Genomic DNA, 22,298 nt, shown 5'->3' with positions numbered 1-22,298 from the left:
TGACTAAAAGACACTATATATGAAAACTTTTAGGCTACTGCATTCAGCCGGTATATCCAGTTAGTACTCCACCTAGTTTTCAAAGCCCCTAAGGAAAAAACTACTGGTTTTCTTAGTCTAATATATATATGACAAAGTGGAAGATCTAATCCTATCCCTACATGAAAAGTTAAACTGATACTGTATACATGAAAGATCAGTTCATTTGGTATCACCACAAGAACAGAAATTACTCATCCCTGCAGAAATTATGAAAAGTTAATGCCATAGGACAGTGTTTTAAAAACTTATTTTGGTTGTGTAATTATTTCTTTCACTAAACTCTTTCACAGGAGCTATTAAAAAAATAACCACCACAATAAAACACAAGGCTACCTAAGTGGACCTGATAAGACTCAAATCTCATTTCTGCCTCCCAAAGAGCACACCTCTCCCAACATCATGCCAGCCTTTCCCATCGCCCGTTAGAGGACGCTGGAGCAGTCTAAAAATAATAGCTGTGAGAGGAACTCTACTAGGGGAAAGGAACTGCTCAAAACTGAATTTCCTTTTGGTAAAAAGTTGAAAATTCTAAAACCCCTAATTTCTCTTTCATTCTGGGTAATATTTTGGGGGAAAAAAATAAGAGGAAAAATTCATTTATGAAATAAATTACTTTCACTGGTTTCTAAATACCATTCTCTACACCAGATTTGCTTGCAGAAATGATTAATTCCAATTCTGGGATGTGGACATGTCAAAAGGATAAAGAAGCCAGTATGAAGGGGCTCCCAACTGCCGAATTTGGGCTAATATGGTTATTTTATAATAATGTAATAATGGATTATAACCTTTTGAATAAAATAGGAATCTGAGTCAACAGAGAAATGAACAAATGGGAAGGGGAATGCTCTTTTTTACATACAATGGAATGAAAGGAAAGATGGAGTTAGAAAATCATCAACATGCTAAAATGAGTAGGTAAAACTTTATTGTGAAATCTGTAATTTACATTTTATGCACAATGATTTAATTAGCCTTTGGTTCCTTCATCAGCTTATAAGCAACACAAATGTAGAGTGTCTCTGTTTTCTGTATTTAGCACAGTTGCTGGCCCACACTGGCTATTCAAAAAATACTTGCTGAATATTTAACAGCATTGCCTTGGTCTAGTTTTAAAAGCCATCTCCATTCTTTTCAATACCTAGAATTAATACTGACAAGTCAGATATGGTTCACATGCTGCAAGAAAAGTGTAGCAGTTTCTATACTTAGCACTCTACCCACTGTAGCTCTCACCTTAAGAAGGCAAACAGGCTCCTAGAAGAGATCCCAATTATGAACCATTCTTAGTAATTTACTCTCTGCAACCCCATGGACTGCAGCCCGCCAGACTCCTCTCTTCATGGAATTCTCCAGGCAAGAATATTGGAGTGAGTAGCATTTCCTTCTCCAGGGGATCTTCCTGACCCAGGGGTCAAACCCTGGTATCTTGCATTGCCGGCAAACACTTTACAGTCTGAGCCACCAGGGAAGTCCCAGTAATTTATAAGCTTCTAAAGTCTACAATTCAATTTGCATTTAAAATTTCAGTCTACATTGTAAGTGTTAAAAGATTATAAGTGTTCATACAGACACACACATAAGTAAAACTTTTAAGAAACATTATGTTGAAGTCAACCTACTTGTAATAATTAATTTAATAATGAAGTAATTTAATAAAGTTCTAAAACTCTAACCACTCTGAATACATGCTTTATCAAAGATGTTTTAAAATATGACTAATATCTGAACCAAACTACACCACTCTCAGTTAGTCCCCATAGTACAACTGTATTAACTTAATTCATTTCTAAACCTAGGTCAATCCACTAAAGACTGATGAAACAGAATAAAGAATATTTCAATACATTATAGCATCACACACAGAAAAATGCTTTACTGATGTCCATGACAGTCCAAATTGCATTGACGTTTGTTATTGACAGTTCCAAAATAGCAACATCTATTCTGTATAGCAAATTAAGCAAGACTAGCTAGTCTATTACTTTGCAAATAAAATTCATTAGTGAGCTAACAATTTCACTTCTACAGATGCTGTTGGACTTGAAGTTCTATTACTATTCAATATTATAAGATGTTTTGGACTGAACTGAATTTCAGTAAGATAAGAACATAAAAATGTATTTTTAAGATTTCTATCAGTATTTTTTATTTATTTTCTTAGACAATAATCACTACTTATAATTTCTAAATATCCAAGTGTGCATTTAATACATTAATACACTTGAATAGATTCTCCAGAAAAAGAATTGTTTAAACCTTCTTGAGCAGAAAAAAATCCCACTAAGCCAATAATCTCTCAATAAAATTTACTAACTAGACTAATTAAAACTGTATTGCTATAAAGAGAAAATCACAAAGTTGTAATTCCTCTTAGACTGGCTCTTAAATGTCTCCATTTTTTGTGACTGCTCTTGTGTTTGTGCTTACAAATAAAAAACCACCTTAGTTCTCCATATATCTGTACTGTACTCTTTGATTGACCCATCAACAAAAAAAAAAAAAAAAAAAGAAGAAACAAAAGATCTACAAACCCAAGTTGAGATACTTATAACTGTACTTTAAAAAAGGTACATTATCATTCGACCATCCATAAGCCATGTTAACTTATTTGGCTTTTCTCCACATGATTTAAAAAATACAGCTCCAAGACAGAGCAGATAAAATACCACAGTAAAAAATGATGAGATCAAAGTCCACAGAGAACAGAACAAAGGACAATTGGAGAGAGTTAGGTGAGGTTAGAAGGATGTTTATAAAGCAGTGGTAGCAGAGAACTATCTTACTGGGATAGTTTGGTAGAGTACCTATCCTTGCAAGATACCTTTAGGTCTTGTTGGAAAAAGATCCTCCCTGAAGTTCCTGGTGATCCTACATGGTCAGGGCCTTCCGAGCAGTGGAAACTGAAGGGCTCTACTAGCAGAGAATGTCTCCACTCTCCCAGCACCATTTCTTCCCATTCTATAGGTAATAAAGCCTAGAGGCTTCTTCTTTTCATTCAAAGAGATATTCCAGGGTACAGGTGCCTCTTCCCTCCTCAAGAGAGAATCTATTTATATTCCAGAGTGAAAGAGAAGGTCCTTGGGCAGGTCAGCTGGTCTACTTCTTTGTCTCCTCTGTTCCTTCCCTCTCTCTTCCTTACATCCTTTCTTCCCCTACTAGAAGGAAGGATGTACCAGCAGCGGCTACGTAAGTTTCAAGTTTTATAATTTTGGAGCATTCCTATGGGGCAACCCCTGTACACAGAGGTAGCTGGCTCTTACCATGTTACCCTGTAAAAAGGGGCAACCAACACCATGCTCTATGAATAAACTAAAGGTCTGTACCCTACCTAAGTGTCTCCTATTTCTGTGTGCGCATGTGTGTGTGTGTGTGGTTTTTAATAAAGTTAGCCTGTGGCTAGCTAGCATGCATGTAGAGTAATACCTTCACAAGACTTAAGTCACTCACCATATTTCAAGAGCAGCCACTAACGTGATGAACGCGGTACAGGTGGGAAATGCTCACTTTATTTGCCATAATATAGTCAGAGCTGTACTTCCTATCTACTCATTCACAAAACCAAGAAAAAAGTAAGATAAGATCTGACACTATTATACTATTCTTTTAAAAAACAGAATATTTTACTATTAACTATAGAGACATAGTTTCTTTTTTCCCATCCCTTCTCACTTAAATATGCTGCTGCTGCTGCTGCTAAGTTGCTTCAGTTGTGTCCGACTCTGTGCGACCCTACAGATGGCAGCCCACCAGGCTTCCCTGTCCCTGGGATTCTCCAGGCAAGAATACTGGAGTGGGTTGCCATTTCCTTCTCCAATGCATGAAAGTGAAAAGTGAAAGTGAAGTTGCTCAGTCCTGTCTGACTCTTCGCGACCCCATGGACTACAGCCTACCAGGCTCCTCTGTCCATGGGATTTTCAAAGCAAAAGTACTGGAGTAGGGTGCCATTGCCTTCTCCGTTAAATATGCTACTACAACAATAACCACAAAAAACTGATAAAAACCCTAGTTACAAGAAAAGACAGTAAATGTTTGCAGTGGTTCATTGAATTTAAATATTCAGCTCTCTTTTTTGCACTTTTAGCAAATACACAAATAGCTGTATCAGATTTCTGGGACACAAAATTTTATACTTAGCTTTAATAAACATGGGAAGGAAGTCCAAAAGAGAGGGGATATATTTGCATGTATGGCTGATTTATTTTGCTGTGTAGTATATACTAACACAGCATTCTAAAGCAACTATACCCCAATACAAATTAATTTAAAAAGAAAAAAAAATACTGTAAAAGATGGCTACAAAAATGTAGTCAACAAATCCTTGGGGTGGTAATTAAACTTATTAAATATACCTACCAACTGCTTCCAAATATCAACTGCTACCAAGTCCAAATATCAGCTGGAAACCAGCTAATAGAAATTTAATTTATCATTTTCTAAAATGAAATAAACAGCTGTCAAATTAACTTCCAACAATTTAATGTAAAATATTCTGAATTACTGTCTGGAGAATTTTCCATGGTGCATAAAAGAAAAATGATTACAAGCAGTCAAATGCTGTTTTACTTCTTCCCAAATCTATATCATTACTGTTATTTGAACAATAATATAAGTAATTAAAATAACATAGTATAAAATAAAGATAAATGTAAACTATGAAACATGGTTTAAAATGTAAATTTAAACCATGAAACATAGTTTACATTTATCTTTATTTTATACTGTTATTTTAATTATTTATATTATTGTTCAAACAGAATTAGTGAAAATTCCAAATATACAGAGTATTTGACAAAAGTAAATACCACAAAATAGTCAATGCTTCTTGATAATTATACATTTACTGTAATTTAACATTGCAATTACAAAAATTACATCAATAAATTACCAAATAATCTAATAAATTCACTTCCTAAGTTTGGAATATTTCATTTAAATCAACTATAGATCTATATCAAATCTTTCAAATAATAAAATTTGGAACAAATTATATACAATTTAACTAACTTTACTTTTCATGTAAAACATGCATTTATACACTGGCTACTTGCAAAAAGCATATATGCAAAGTCTGATAGTTACAGTTATACAGATCTGACAGGAAAATTATATAATAATGTGGTAATAGTTGGAGAAGGCAATGGCACCCGACTCTAGTACTCTTGCCTGGAAAATCCCATGGACTGAGGAGCCTGGTGGGCTGCAGACCATGGGGTGGCTAAGAGTCGGAAATAACTGAGCGACTTCACTTTCACTTTTCCCTTTCATGCATTGGAGAAGGAAATGGCAACCCACTCCAGTGTTCTTGCCTGGAGAATCCCAGGGACGGGGGAGCCTGGTGGGCTGCCGTCTATGGGGTCACACAGAGTCGGACACGACTGAAGCAACTTAGCAACAGCAACATAATAGTACCTATAAGAGGGCAAAGCAAAACTCGTACTATCTTCACATTTTTCTACTTAAATATGAAGAGGGGCAACAAAGAAGACACAGAATGAGAAAATGGATAGAAATGGTGTTGATAACTTCTATAAGGAAATTTTACTGATTCAACATATAAAAATAAAACCAGTTTCACAAAAGTAAAACCACTTGTATTACTTCCAATTTTATTCCAAGATTATACACAGCATTTTTTTTTCTTTTGATCTTTTGGCAGAAGACCTATAGGCTGTATAAGGATAGATGAAATTTTAGTTTATATCCTGAAAACTTCTAAAAGTCATTCTGAGACAAACTGTTCCATGTGCTTGAACAATTTGTGCTGTAATTCCAGAAACCACTGATTACCAACATTAAAAAGCTCAAACGCCTAAAGGTATGTACATACCTGTATATGTCTGTATGCACCAGGAGAAAACTGAATACGCTCATGCGCAAAGGCACTGAAGTGAGCAGTGGTGAGGAGACAACAGTAATTCACTAGTCTTTTCTTTTCACATATTTGTGTTGATTCAATTGTTATAAGAATGTGTTATTTTAGTAATAAAAGTCCTTAAAGACTTAGCAAAAAAGTAATGTTAAGAACAATGAAGGAAAACGCAATTCTAATATTCCTCATCAAAAAGTATTCCCTGTGCAAATTAAGAAAACATTACAAAGCTAACAAAGAAACTGATAAAATCTCGAGTATAATTGAGTACTCCTTTGGTAAACTATAGTTCAGAAACTTCGCTTTCTTAAAATTGTAGAATTTCTAAAGGGTTCAAAAGTTACTCCTCTAGGGCTTAATGAGTAGAAATAAAAGAAAGAACATATTAACTTAAAATAACTGGTGGCACAAATGTTACCCATATCATGAAAAACAGCTAAGTCACATGGACATTTTATTTTAGGAGAAAATGAGATAATTTAGTACTTCTAACAGAGAAGACTATAAATACATGAAATAATATTAAGAATAAATGTATGTAATAAAATATTTTTAAGGAGAATACCAGCATTCTTTCATTGATCTTTATAGACTACAGGGAGGAAAAAACTCCTTAAGAAAGTAATCAAAGCAATCTTTGATGTCATGCCACTTCTCCAGGTGTTCTTTCCTCAGCCTGGGCGTTCGGCTTACTGTGGATCTAATTATTATTTTCTTTGAAGTTGATTGCTCCCTAATCCTTTAAGAATAAGACTTACAAAGACTACCATATCTTCCATTCACTTATTCGTCACACAATATGTGAACACCAGCTGTGTGCTAGGTACTGGTAAGGCCATGATAATATGATTATGAGCCGGAGTAGAGATGCCCCCTTTCCTATGTGACTTACGATCTTCTACTGAAAAGTGGTTATTAATCAAAAACAGCCAGGAAAAATGTAAATCTATAGTAAGAAAGAGGAAGAAGACATACATTGTGTTATTATATAGTTCATAACAGGGAGGTGAAAGAGGTGAAAAAAAAAAAAGGCTTCTTTAAGAAAGATGAAATCTAAAGGATTTAGTAGAGAACAACTAAGTGGAGAATAAGGAAGAATGTGTGAGGCAGAGAGAACAAGTTATACACTAGCTCAGGGGCAAGTTAAAGAGCATCTCTAAAAGAAAGAAGGCCTGAAAGACCAGGAAGATGGGAGGTGGGAGATGAGGGAAAGACACGTATGTGATGAAAATGAAAAGAGGTAATGGCCAAACAATATAGGGACCCCTGGGCCCTTTGAAAGGAGCCTTAAGTACTCATGTGTCATTCTGGAGCTGTACCTTGAAAGGATACAGCTCCAGTGGACAGAACAGCTAGAGCAAGGCCAGAATGGACATAGAAGGAAGAGTTAAGAGAGGCAAAGCAGCTAAGAGGTGTCATGGATGACCTGACAGGTACCTGGATTAGGTGCTGGAGGTGATGGTGCAAAAGAAAGTGATGGAAAGAAATGAGAAGACTTAAGAGGCAGGTCAAATCAACAGGTCTTAATGATGGACTAGAAATGAGAACACAGGAGACAGAGTTGACTAGGGTGACTTTTAGGTTTCTGTTTTACAGAACTCTATCTATAGTTATGCCATTCACTGAATTGAACCAAGGAATAATGGAAGAAATAACCATTGGTTTAGAGGGGGCAAATTATGTACTTGGTTTGGAATACTGTATTTGTGATATCCAGGAGGAGAGGTCAGCCAGGATAATATGGATCTAGAGTTCAGGGAAGAGCTCTGGGTTAGGAATATAAATATATAAGTTATTTCATAAAGGTCAATAACTGGGATGGAATGATCCAGAGTGCTAAATTTTAAAAGGGTCTAGGAACAAGTCAGGTAGAGAAGGAATCATTTGACCTAAGTGTAAGGCTTAGGTCCTGCCCCATGGGGTCCTGAACATGTGGTGACTTGTTGCTTTCTCTGTACCAAAAGACATCAACCAGAAGTCTAGCAAGATGAAGCAGAGATCCACTAAAGGCTGCAAACAATGAAAAAAGATGGCCCAAAAGGTTAGAAGGTAAAGACAAGGAAGGTGAGTTTGTATTACAAGAGCCAGAAAAGAAAAGCACAAAGAAAAACTGGCATTTTGCAACTACTTCCACTTTATAACCTCTTTGTAATCCCTTTGATTATTTTATTCCCAGCTGTGAGTGACCATCATAAGGGAGTTTCGCCTTAAAAAAACAAAACAGACTTTCATTAAGCATGTATCAAGTTTTGCTTTGACTTAATATTTAGTTGGAACTCCCTTTGGCTTTGGCAGGGGAAAGAGCAGAATGCCTCGGCTGACATCATTTTCCATGTTCCTAAGTTAGGCATGACCAAAGTACCCAGTACAGTGATCACAGGATCAACCTTGCAGCTGACAGTGCTAAAAAACTACTTCCCTGAACTATACTGTCTAATTTTAAAATTTTGACTTCTAAATATAATTATAATTCAATTCTCTTTGATACATTTTCATTATGTCATACCAGAAACTCCTTCTATGATATAAGAATGTTCTGTTTTAGTCTTCATTTTAACTAAATGTACACAGATATACTATGGAAATCATACAGAGAGAAGACGAAAAAAAAAATATCTAAGTGAACACTAGTAATACGGATTAAAACATAAAATATAGAACTCAACAGTATCAAAAACTAATTTTGCCTGTGAAATAAGGAAGAATAAGGAAATTTCAATTTGATAGCAGACTCATCAGAGTTTTCTTCCGATAGGTAGGGAGGGGTTTTGTTTTCTTTTCCCCAAAGGTAGAGGTTTAGTGAATGCTTCCTTTAGCGTTTCTCATACTTAGAAAACACCTAAAATGTTTCTTTAGTACTACCATCTTTAGCAGCAAAGATGAAGGAGAAATGTCCTTAATTCTTATGCTCATAATTGTTAAAATGTCCCCTCCTTATACATTTTGCTCAGATTGGCTCAGAAGGTAAAGAATCTGCCTGCAATGAAGGAGACAAAGGTGATCCGAGTTCAGTCTCTGAGTCGGGAAGATCCTCTGAAGGAGGAAATGGCAACCCACTCCAGCATTCTTACCTGGGAAATCCCATGGACAGAGGAGCCTAGCAGGCTACAGTCCACAGGGTTGCAAAGAGCTGGACACAGCTGAGCAACTAAGCACAATGGGGCTTGAATATGAATTTTGCTCTTCTATTCCTTGGGGCTGATGTCAAAGTTTGGGGAAGGGAGGAAGCAAAGAAGGCAGAAAAGAAAGAAGCTCTGAAATACTTTACCTATAAAATTCATGCCGCAGACAAATTTGATATGACAAAACCATTAGTACCAAGAATGAGAGATGGAGGAAGAAAACTTTTTAGGCAAAGGGTCAATGGAAAAATTCCATTATAAAAGTTAGCAAAGTAGTTTTTTCAATTGGACATAATTATTTTTAGATAAACTATAATGCTAAAAAACAAAGAATTTCCTTAAGACAGTAATAAATTAATATATAATTATTAGTCAATTTTTAAGGTGGTTTCTTACTAGAAACATATATATCTATGAAAAACTTACAAATAATGAAGAAAAAGGCACATATGTGAATAAGGAAAAGCTGATGTTTAGCATTAATCCAAGGTTGAAATTATTTTTTTCTTTTTAATACTGCAAAACCTTTTATTCTTGAAACTGGAGGTAGACTTTGAGTAAGAAGCTATTGAGTAAGGATCTTAACATTTTGATAATGTGAAAAAAGAACAAGTAAACTTAAAAAATATGCTATAACCTCTGAGGCAGTTTCTAATTTCTTTTCCTATCACTGTAACAAAGTTTGTATAACTAGAAAAATCTCAATAGGGTTAAGGCATCAATTATTTTCCCATTCTGCGAGTTACACAGGAGGAGGGGAATTATTAACAGGAATGATAAAGCTGTACTTGCATTTGGTAACGCAAAGAGAAGCTTACAAATGAGACGTCTCATTAGTTTGAGCAGATGGATCAAAATTAAAGGCTGAATCGCCAACTTTTAATTTCCCAATAGCCAAGAAGAGCTTGAAGTCTTGCAGAGTATGGCTGTTGAAAAGTCAACATGAAAAGATTTTCTCCATCTGTCATCACACATGCTTGAGTGGAACACAACTGCCTCCTACTGCTTTTAATACTTTTAAGACAAAGTTGCACATGAAATCTATTAAGTACACGAACACACAAGTTTGGATGATTGGTACACTGAAACCCATGCAACATTATGATCAGAGATCATCAGCATGGCTTTTGAACATGAAATTTGCTCTGTTCTAATTAAATTTAAGTGGAGAGAAACAAAATTAATTCATTTATATATATAAGAGGAAACTTAATTCTCAGCATGAAAAGTATTTATTTGCCTGAGAGTTATAGTTTTTTTTTTTTTTTGAAATGGACACATATTTTTAGTCTTAATAATGGTCTGAAAAGTAGTTGCTCCAATAAAATTGTTTAGGGGAAGCACAACTAGAGAGAAAATCTAAAATATGAAACAACTTGAAGGCAAACAAATAAACAAAATTAAGGAATAGTCATTGAAAGAATTTTTTTAACTAGTTGGCAAGGTGGTGGGGCATGCTGCTGCTGCTAAGTCGCTTCAGTCGTGTCCGACTCTGTGTGACTCCATAGATGGCAGCCCACCAGGCTCCCCGTCCCTGGGATTCTCCAGGCAAGAACACTGGAGTGGGTTGCCATTTCCTTCTCCAATGCATGAAAGTGAAATGTGAAAGTGAAGTTGCTCAGTCGTGTCTGACTCTAGCGACCCCATGGACTGCAGTCCACCAGGCTCCTCCATCCATGGGATTTTCCAGGCAAGAGTACTGGAGTGGGGTGCCATTGCCTTCTCTGGGTGGGGCATGAAGTGGTAGCAAAAAAAAAAAAAAAAAAAGATTGAATGTTTTCCTGAACTAGAACAGACTGACTTACAATTTTTTTACTACTGTACACTAACTGCTAAGCTATATTTAAAAGGCAGTAAAATAAAGCTATAGTTTGTTAGGTACACAGCCCTATAAGAAATAACTTATGCTCCCTTAATAATAAAGAAAAGTACATTTATCAAATATATACTGGCTGCTTAATAAGAATGCACTAATGTGCAGTTAGTTATAACTGAATTCCAGACCAAAGCTTTCTGTCTGCCTATTTCTCTTTATGTCTCTCTGTACACACACAGATACACACACACACACAATTTACTGCACTTTCATATGTAAAACAAAACATTTATACAGAAGAATTTCTTAGAATGAAGTACATATTGTTAGACCTTTCAGTCACTAGAGTTAGGCAGAATAATATAATTGAAGAGTTAATTTAGCTGTCAATTTTTGAGATAATAAGTTAAAAGATTGTTGAATTATCTATTTTTCATTTTCTGACAGATGGATACAAACTCATTTGTTGGAATTTATCACTTGGAACCTTACACAAAGACAGCAAGTGACTACGATAACATTATACTCAACCTCAATTATGAGGGAAAAAATGAAACTTTAAACTCTACTCCACTGGGGACTTTTCTGTTAACCTTCTAATAAAAGCAAAGGACCACAGCTTAGTGAAGGCATTTCTTCAAGCAGATAAGAGAAAAATAATCCAGTGAAGGAATGCAAGGCCCTGAAAACAAACTTCCATATGAGTCTTAGTAATCAAAGACTACCATGAAGTATTAATAGCAATTCTTGTGTGATGGATTCAGACAAAGATTGCTAGCCTTGTTGAAATAGGTATCTACCTCAGCTTCCAAAGTCAAAATGCGTAACAATCCTCTTTTCCAAGTAAGCACACTTTTCAATCCCAGTTCTGGACATATTACAAGGACAATCAGCAGAAGCTGCCACCTATCAAGCTAACTGAACTTCTAAGCCAAACAGTATTTGGCAGAGAAACTTGCAAATAGAAGATTTAAAGACAGAACGATCCTTTTGAAAAGATTAAAACAGAAAAAGATTTTAGTTTTGGGCAACTTTCCCAAAGTTACATACATAATACAGATAATTTAAAGAAATGAAAAAGAGGTTTGTTCTCAAAGTGTGTTGTAAAAGAGCTTTTTACTGAAATGATCACATTAATGTAAAAGACTAAGATGCTGCTTTAACAACCAACAACATAGTACTTAACATCTGAAGGTACTGGCCTGGGCATTTGTAATACCAGTAATATTAGAGGCAAATATCAACCAATGGGCCATAGTCCTGATGCATTCAATATTTCCCAGTATCCCCAATAAACTAAGGATCTATGAAGATGAGCAATTTATCAAACAAAATCCTATTTATCAGAGTCCCCATGTACATGACACCACACTAGGAACTTAACCAACAATATTTCCTTATAACTGAGTCTTATTTAGTGGGACCTGTTCCACTGGAACACAAATCCTAAAAAAAAAAAACAAAAAAAAAAACAAACCCACAAAGAACAGTGATTAAACTTTTAAAATCTGACATCTTTAAGTGTTTATTTACATGTTATTGTTTCCATTTATTTTTCTATCGTATCTTTAGGGAGAGAAAATAGAGAAATTGGAAAATTAAGGGAGTAAAATGCATTTTAAGAAATAGAAGGACATACACCAACACTATCTCTGAATGGTAGAATTCAATCATTTTTTCCCCCCTCATTTTTACTTTATGGAGTGCCCAAAGGTTAAATTTGTTTAAACTCTTTTACTGGTCACTCTCTGTTATCAGTATATTAATCATATTTTATATTAAACATTTTAAAGATGTAATTACAAAGGCCAAAGACCACAGGGTCACACATGAAGCAAAAAACACAGGGAAGAACATGTTTTTCTAATTGAAAGTAGCAGCACATCCAAAGCAAAGCACGGACAAAATGGTATGTAAAACATGTGTTTTTGTAATCATAATTTAGAGGTAATTGTAGATAAGAAAAAATTTCACTGGTAAAACACACGGTCTTATACACCTTAAAATTGTAAAACAAATTCAAAATGACACACACACATCAGATCATAACTTACATCATACAACTTGATAAAATTATTCAGAAGGACATGGTGTATGTTTGTAAAATCCTTTGTAGGTCTGCTATGACAACAAAATAACCCCATTTGGAGTGCATGACAGGATAATGGGGTAAGATCACAAAATGTGGCCATTTGTGCCATAATCTTATTTTAGACAACTTACCCTAAGTAAACATTTCAATAGAAAAAATAATAGATGATCACTACAGCAGCCCTGTCCTTAATAAGGGACTTCCCAGGTGGCATTAGTGGTAAAGAATCCACCTGTCTTAAGTCAGGAGCCTTAATAGACACAGGTTCAATCCCTGGGTTGGGAAGATGCCCTGGAGAAGGGCATGGCAACCTACTCTAGCATTCTTGCCTGGAGAATCCCATGGACATAGGAGCCTGGTAGATGACAGTCCATGGGGTTGCAGAGTCAGACATAACTGAAGCAACTTAGCACATCTTTAATAAGAGCAAGCCTCAAACATTTAATATACTCAATAATGGCGGGATAACCAATAATAAGAACAGCTGACGTTGGCTTAATGCTAAAGTGACAGTGTCAAGTACTGAAGATGCTGTGTATTTTATCAACATAAGCTTGTATTTCAATCCTGGTGTGACCTTTTACTAGCTGTATGGCCTTGAGAAGCTGCTTAACATGTCTTATGCTCATTTTCTCTTTTAACAAAAGGAGATTTAATGCTTATATTAGAAGATTATGAAGATTTAAAAGTCCAAAGTGACTTACACAGCATCTAAAACTTAGAACTTGAATAAAAACTCCCTTCTGTCTCTTACAGACATTAACATTGAGAAGATCGTGAAGAAAGAATGAAAACTATTTACTATTCATTAAGGAAAACAGTGAATATAAAACTGTATATACAGTGTAATTATAATTTAGCAATGGACTGTAACTAATAATTAAAATTAAGTTTGAATGAGGAAAATTAAAAGGTACATGTGCAAATGGATTAAAAAAGACCAGCAGGTCATGAATAAAAATTATAATAATAATTTGAAATGGTAAAATAATAGTAGAACTATGAAAAAAAATTTAAACAGTTATTTTAGTTTTACAATTTAAAAAAGTAAATGGGTATGTAGTATGTGTAGAGAACTGAAGAAAGTCCCACTATTATGGAAAACAAACATCATCACTAGTCATTGAGACAGAAACTGTGAGACCTGCAGCCTAAACTCTACTTCTTAGGGCAGAGGGATGTGAGCACAGATCTGGATAGGAACTGATACCGAAGCGTTCCGGTGGGTTCTTAAACTGCAACCACACTTTACAGAGTCACCCACAGTGTATTTTTAGCCAGATCAAAGTGTACAGAAAGGAGACAGCTTGGTGGTCACCTATCCTTAAAAGGCTAGTGATTGTGGACACCGTGACATGCACACAAAAAACGGGAGGTAATGCATGTGTGCAGCTTCTGCCGTAGTTTTGCGCTCTCTATATTCCTGGGTTCCTCCTCTCCTGAGGCTTCCCAGCTTTGCTGTCCTTTCTAAACAGGAACCAGCACTGTGAACCTCACTCTCCATCTCACTCTTGTCTGCTCTGAATTTACTACTAGAAGTGCCTGCCCTATGGCAGTTATTGTTTTGAAAAGTAATGCAATGGATGGTATCACTAAGAATGAAAGGGCTGGCAGTGAGATCTAATCTCTACTGATGAAACATGCCCAGACAGCATTTGAACTTTATGATCTCTAGAGGGACATGTTAGCCCCTGTAACAGCCAGAGAACAAACTATGCCAGAAGAGGAAGAGGATACAATCTTCCTAGGATTCTTTAAATATATTTACCTGGACTTTTATCTACCTACAATAGAAGATACAACCATTATATTTCCCAATATTTAGGAATAAAGCTGCATTTTATTTTTTTAAAAGACATATTTCATAACATAAGATTATATGGAGAAAGGTTGAAGTAGTTTAATAAATATTGATCTTGCAATTGCACTCCTTGGTATATACCCAAAGGAAGTGAGAACTAATGTCCACATAAAATCTGTTCAAAGCTGTTATGTACACATAAATTGTGGTACATCCAGACAATGGAATATTATTAAGTGCTAAAAAAAAAACAAGCTATCAAGCCATGAAAAAGCAGGGAGTTACCTCAAACACATATTATGAAAGAAACTATTCTGAGAAGGCTATAAACTACAAAAGGCTACAATCTTATATGATTCCAACTATATGACATTCTGGAACACACAGAACTACAGACAATGAAAAGATGAATGGTTAGCAATGGTTAAGGGGAAGGAAGGATGAATCAGTTGAGCAGAGAGGGCTTTCAGGGCAGTGAAATTTTCTGTATGACACTATAATGGTGGATACATTGTCCAAACCCATAGAAAGTACAACATGGAGAGTGAAGCCTAATGTAACCGATGGACTTTAGGTGATATTGGTGTGTCAACATGAGCTCATAGACTGAAACCAAAGTGTCACACCAGTGGAAGATAAGTTGATGGTGGAGGAGGCTGTGCATGTGCCAGGGTAGGGGGTGTATGAGAACTCTTTCTACTTCCTGCTCAGTTTTGCTGTGAACCCAAAATTGTTCTAAAAAATAAAGTAAATTTAAAAAAGTTAATGGAGAAAACATTGAAATATTTACTGAATATTTCTAATATGGCATAGGCTCCAGAGTTAGATTCCTTAGCTAATAACATAGTTGATATCGTCTGTAATATAAAAGTTGGAAATAAATGTCCATGGTGGTAACATCTAGCTAATTACACTTAATTTATCCTGTTCTTTTACAAGATGGTGCAAACACTGGTGGCTATGCAACATATCGCTGTGTTTTAGGATTTCCTGTGAAACGCTACCAAAAGTTTCTCAAGATAGCATTTTAGGATCATCAGACATTTGCTACAAATAAATCTCATGAGGAAATCTAGAACAAAGGTTGGTACACTACAGCTTGAAAGTTGAATGCATCTGTTCCTGTTCTTATAAATAAAGTTTTATTGGAACATAGCCATGCCCAATTGTTCCTATATTGTCCATGGCTCCTTTCATGCTACAATAGCACAGGTGAGTACCTGAAACATAAGCCCCACAAAGTCTAAAATATTTACTATCTGGCCCTTTCCAGAAAAGTTTTCTGTCTCCAGACCAAGAATAAACTGGTGGTATTTGGTCATATTTTTGTATTAAAGAAAGAACATTGGTTTTTTTATACTTCTTTACTTGTACATGATAAATAATGGAACCCCACTAAGCAGTTCTCTAATGAAGATCAAAGAGGACCAAAGCTATAAAATAAATCCAAATAAAGTGATATGAGACCATGGCTAGCCAAGATGCTACACTTGCATGGTCTTATTTGTAAGTGCACAAGTAAAAACAAAGGCAATGTGTTACTTCATTCAGCACAGCATCTCATCATCTTATCTGAGAAATTAGGATAACAGTGTCTGCCTCATTGGCTGCTGAGAGAAGTCAATGAGATAATAAGTGTAAGGTAATTTTAGCAGTTTCAGGTATTTATTGATCATTAAGAAATATATTAATAAGTTACTAATATTCTCATACAATTTAATCATGATTTCTTTTCCATAAAAGTTATTCCTATAACTAAGGACGTTTTTTTTTTTCTGATCTTTTCTGTTTGTTTTTGTTTTATTCTTATTTATTTTTTATTTTTTTACTTTACAATATTGTATTGGTTTTGCCATATATTGACATGAATCCGCCATGGGTATACATGTGTTCCCCATCCTGAACCCCCCTCCCATTTCTCTCCCCATACCATCCCTCTGGGTCATCCCAGTGCACCAGCCCTGAGCATCCTGTATCATGCATCGAAACTGGACTGGCGATTCGTTTTTACATATGATAATATACATGTTTCAATGATGCCACTTTCCCAAATCATCCCACCCTCGCCCTCTCCCACAGAGTCCAAAAGACTGTTCTATACATCTGTGTCTCTTTTGCTGCTAAGGACATTTTCTTGAGGTTAGAATTTTAAAACTGTGCCTTTAAGGGGGAAAAAAAATGCATCAAGAATGCTGAGTGGGCAGTATTCCACTTTCAATTCTAGTTTATCTTTGTTTTATATATTGAGATTCCAAACAATATTTAGTCTGGGGGAAAAAGAAGATGTCACTGCTTTTTAAAATATTTTAAAAACAAAGGACCAGAATTTCATTTTACCTGCCATAAAAGGCTAACAATGTAGAAAAAAAATCCCATAATAATATAAAGTAACCTGAAGAACCATATACAATTTGGCATTGGTTAGCTGTTATGTAAGTAATTATCATTATTCTACATTTTTCTTAACAATCCTTATTGTAACATCTTGAACCTTGGAATTTAAAGTAAGAGCAGTTAATATCCAAACAACATGAAAATTTATTATATATATATTTCAATTGCTACTACTTCATGAAACAACAGTAATATAGCATGTTAATTTCTTACATTATGCAAATAAACTAAAATTTTTGATGTGTGAGAGGAGGTTGGTATTATCTTAAGGATGAAATTCTTCTTCCTCTTATCTATTTAATAAAAATGGCAAACAAAACAGCATGATCTATCAATATCAGGATGATAGTACTATCTTTGAAAAATTTATGACTTAAATGGTTACCTAGTGGACTAAAATATTACTAAGAAATAAAACCTGTGGATCATTATTTCAGAATTGAAGAACACTTTTAAGACCATAAAATTAATAATTTTAATCATTATGTAATCTCTAAAAACAGGATAAAGTGTACCTGATGTCCAGCCTTTACTTGCTTCAAAACACTTTCATAACATACTTCATCCATGTTATTTAACTGCTGCACCTTAAAGTTTTTAAAAATGAAAAATATCAAATAGAGCAATTATAAACTGCTTAGCTACAAAAAAATCTTTACCAATTATGAGGCATCTCCTTTTATTTTCAGATTAGCCAGAATGCTGAAATAAAAGTGCAGTATCAATACGTAATATATAACAACCCATAGGAAGTAAACACAATGTAATTAAAAACTACAAATAAAATACCTCATATGCAACACTTTCAGTGTACTAACTTTATTAAGAATGCCAAGTTTTTTAAAGACAATAATTTTAAGAACAATATTCTAATTAGAGATATTTTAAAATAATTTTAAGTTTCTTTTCACTGTTTTCCCCAGAGAAGCCCATTCTTCAGGCTGTTTTTCTTCTGTTTCATTCCATAAAAATACAGAGCTTTCCTAACTCTCAAAATCACAGAATATTACCACAGAATATCAAAATGTAAGGAAACTTACTATTTCTGTAATGAATATGGAGTTCAGTAAATATTTTTCTACAGAAACATTTTCCAAATTGATTGGAAATTTAGTATCAAATTCATGAATTTTAAAAAGGTCTCATTTTCTCTATTAATGATGAGATGACTTCCAACCATAAAAAGGTAAGGTGGTTACCATAAAGCAGGAGGCATGTGACCAAGCTTGTGTCTCTCTATTTAACACTGATTAAGACTTTGCATGGGATGAAAATGTTATACATCTAAAATGACTATAATTTAGATCCTTTCATTTTAACATTCTGGAACTCTTATGACTTAGTGATTAAGTAAGATGAAATAATCACAAGACAATTGACTCTCCATTAATTATTAAAAAAAACCCACCAAAACTCCTCCAAACAAAATTCTCAATCATTAGACACTATTTTCCCATGTTCTTCCACAACAACTGAATCATATCATGAGCTTCTGAAAGAAACTTTCAAAAATCCACAAGGATTTCTTAGTATAAGAAATGACAAATTAACAATGGTTACAATATATTAAACGACACCCTGGGGAGTTGCTTAATTGTTACCAACTGTATATGTCAGCTGAGTGTAAAACTAATGCATTTTAGTTGCCTTCTCCATTTAGAAAACTAATATGTATAATTAGTTTATTATTTATACTACATAAGATTGATAAAAGTATTTTGTAAATTTTGCCAAATTTCTGAACCTTCTAAATAATTACCACAGATCAACATCTCACACCATTCCTTTTATGATTACAATGCTAACATAGTGTGGTGAAAATACTTAGAATTTAATTAGGTTTAAGTGATTTAACAATTTCTATGATAAAAATAAGTTCTATGATGGCTGAAAGCATCTGAAAACACTTTATATTTTTCTGGGATAATCATCTGCTATCATTCAAATTATGAACTGAAAGAACAATCTTATACACAACTCTACATCTGTTCTAATGATACATTAAAATAAACTAAATAATCAAATATATTTTAAGATATAACAAAAAAAGCAGCAAGTAATACTGAAAACCACTTGAAACAATCAAATAAAAGATGTATTTCATAACTATTATTACATCATGAACTATCCTTTGTGTATACATTTTGAAATGGTTCCCCACAATTCTAAACATATCTTAGTTAATAAGCAGATAGAGTATATTAACTGTTGCAGTGATATTGGCTCTTAGTATTTTCTAAGCTAAGTATTTTATTTATAATATTGTAAGGTAAAAATAGCTCTATTTTAGTAACAAAATTATTTTTAGACAAGAAGTAATATAATACACTAAAGATCAAGTTTGACACAGTAACACATGATTCTATCTCATTTTCTTTCATAAAGAGGTCATATGGCCCATGAATCTTCTCCTAAAACTATTTGTTCCACAGGGGGAAATAAGTGTCATGAAACTTAATAAATGTATAAATTTTAAGCAAAATATTCCTTCATGATTCTATAAAAGCCTAAAATAAGCACCCTGATAATGCAAATGGTACATGGTAATAACATTTAAGGAACACCACAAAAGAATTTCAGAAATGCTGATTGTATATATAATTAATATGATAATTATACAACAAATTAAACAGAACACCTCATTTAGTAGTTGTTACCATGAAATTATTTTTCAATTGTATATATGGTATTACTTATTTTAGATGAATAATATATCATAATATATATTACTGATTTAACTAGAGTCTTTTATTATTTACTGCCTTCAATCCTATCAGAATAACTTCTTTCAGGAGATTTGATACATGTATAAATGATTACCTCATCAGTGAGTTAACAAACCCACCAGAATAACTTCTTAAATATATATATAACCTGTATTCTTAGCTAAGAATACAAAATATTCACTGATAACAGCAATGCAAGCTATTACAAGCAGCTTTTTGGAGAGGAGACATTCTCCTACATATAGTTGAGGAAATGCACTTGATTTTCTTCTAAGCTGTCATATTTGTAATGCTGGTCTGAAGTCTCTAATGTCAAACAAGTATTAAACAATACATCAACAAAAATATTTCTAGAAAAGCATAATTTTTTAAAAGAAGTATTTACCTTATTTGCACTTTTGATCCCTAGAAATGTCTGTCCAAGAGGAACAGGTCGAAAACGGCCATCAAAGAAGAAAAGTCCAATGCAGGGATTAACATGTAAAAATGTAGCAACGTCGAGGTAGTTGGGTAAGGTAGCAGAGAGTCCAAGAATTCTTATCATACTCTGTGTGGATTCAACCTATAGGAGTTAAATAACATATAAGATATTAAGTAAATTATTTAATTAAGTAATTTATAAATAACATGCATAAGTATTAAATAATGTATAAGACTGGATTTGTACTTAGTTTAAAGTAAGCTTTGGTAGTATAAAGTATGAAACATTTGCAGAAAATAAGATCACTAAAGATATCAAGATAAGAGTAACAACACATAGTCTGAAAGATAATATGAAAAAAATTGGACTAAATTTGGCATGTGGAATGATATAAAAATGATTATAAATGTACTGTTAGTGTATTTCCTGAACCAGAAAATTCTATTAGTTAAATGGTTTCTTTTGTTTTCCTCCTAAAAATGTAACAAGGCAATTGACATGTGTTAGGAAAGACATGTGTTAACTTATAATTTCAAGCATTTAAAGTATATACTCTTTATTCTCAAGTTCAGTAATTTCAAATTCATTTTAAACACAAACACTTAAAAGTCTGAAATAATTAAGGCAGATTCTTTCAGTGTTTTACAAATTTAAATTTAAAATGATATACTGTATAAGGGAGAGTTTGCGTGGAATAACAGCCAAAACTTGGGGGGAAAATTTACAAGTACATTCTCAAAGAATGTACTAAGCTTCATTCTTTGTGTTCATTCAGTTCGGTTCAGTTTCTCAGTCGTATCCGACTCTGCAACCTCATGGACTGCAGCACGCCAGGCTTCCCTGTCTATCACCAACAGCCGGAGCTTGCTTAAACTCAGGTCCACTGAGTCGGTGATGTCATCCAACAAACTCAGTCTCTGTTTGTCCCCTTCTCCTCCCGCCTTCAATTTTTCCCAGCATCAGGATCTTTTCCAATGAGTCCGCTCTTTGCATCAGGTGGCCAAAGTATTGGAGTTTCAGCTTCAACATCTGTTCTTCCAATAAATATTCAGGGTTGATTTCCTTTAGGATTGACTGGTGTGATCTTGCAGTCCAAGGGAGTCTTCTCCAACACCACAGCTCAGATGCATCAACTCTTCAGTGCTCACCTTTCTTTATGGTCCAACTCTCACATCCATATATAACTACTGGAAAAACCAGTAGTCCATTTAACTTCATCTATATGGATCTTTGTCAGCAAAGTAATGTCTCTGTTTTTTAGTATGCTGACTAGGCTGGTTACAACTTTTCTTCCAAGAAGCAAGCCTCTTTTAATTTCATGGCTGCAGCCACCATCTGCAATGATTTCGGAAGCCCCCAAAATAAAATCTGTCATTGTTTCCACATCTATTTGCCATGAAGTGATGGGACTGGATGACATGATCTTAGTTTTTTGAATGCTGAGCTTTAAGCAGCTCTTTCACTATCATCAAGAGGCTCCTTAGTTCCTCTTTACTTTCTGCTATAAGGGTGGTGCCATCTGTACATCTGAGGTTACTGGTATTTCTCCCAGCAATCTTGATTCCAGCTTGTGCTTCATCCAGTCTGGCATTCTGCATGAGGTACTCTGCATATAAATTAAATAAGCAGGCTGACAATATACTGCCTTGATGTACTCCTTTCCTAAACTGGAACCAGTCTGCTGTTCTATGTCTAATTCTAATTGTCGCTTCTTGACCTGCATACACATTTCTCAGGAGGCAGATAATGTGGTCTGGAATTCCCATCTCTTGAAGAATTTTCCACAGTTTATTGTGATCCACACAGTCAAAAGCTTTGGTATAATCAATAAAGCAGAAGTGGACGTTTTTTTGGAACTCTCTTGTTTTTTTGATGATCCAGCAGATGTTGGCAATTTGATCTCTGCTTCCTCGGCCTTTTCTAAATTTTTGAATATCTGGAAGTTCATAGTTCAGATATTGCTGAAGCCTGGCTTGGAGAATTTTGAGCATTACTTTGCTAGTGTGTGAGAT

At 34.5% G+C, this 22,298-nt stretch overlaps 1 protein-coding gene across 1 annotated transcript in view; it reads right to left on the bottom strand.

Annotated features, from left to right (window-relative positions):
• ASCC3 (activating signal cointegrator 1 complex subunit 3) overlaps positions 1-22,298 on the bottom strand; it is a 335,161-nt gene that overhangs the window by 172,897 nt on the left and 139,966 nt on the right. Inside the window, exons 12-13 of the mRNA XM_061427741.1 lie at positions 20,251-20,427; positions 17,655-17,726 (exon numbers count right to left, since the gene is read on the bottom strand). Coding sequence (XP_061283725.1) covers positions 17,655-17,726; positions 20,251-20,427 — 249 coding nt within the window. The remainder of the gene's footprint in view (positions 1-17,654; positions 17,727-20,250; positions 20,428-22,298) is intronic.

Source organism: Bos javanicus, chromosome 9, assembly GCF_032452875.1.
Source record: "Bos javanicus breed banteng chromosome 9, ARS-OSU_banteng_1.0, whole genome shotgun sequence".
In the NCBI taxonomy this organism is placed as follows: Eukaryota; Metazoa; Chordata; class Mammalia; order Artiodactyla; family Bovidae; genus Bos; species Bos javanicus.
Note: the sequence above shows the minus strand (reverse complement) of the source record. Positions and strands in the feature narration are given on the sequence as shown.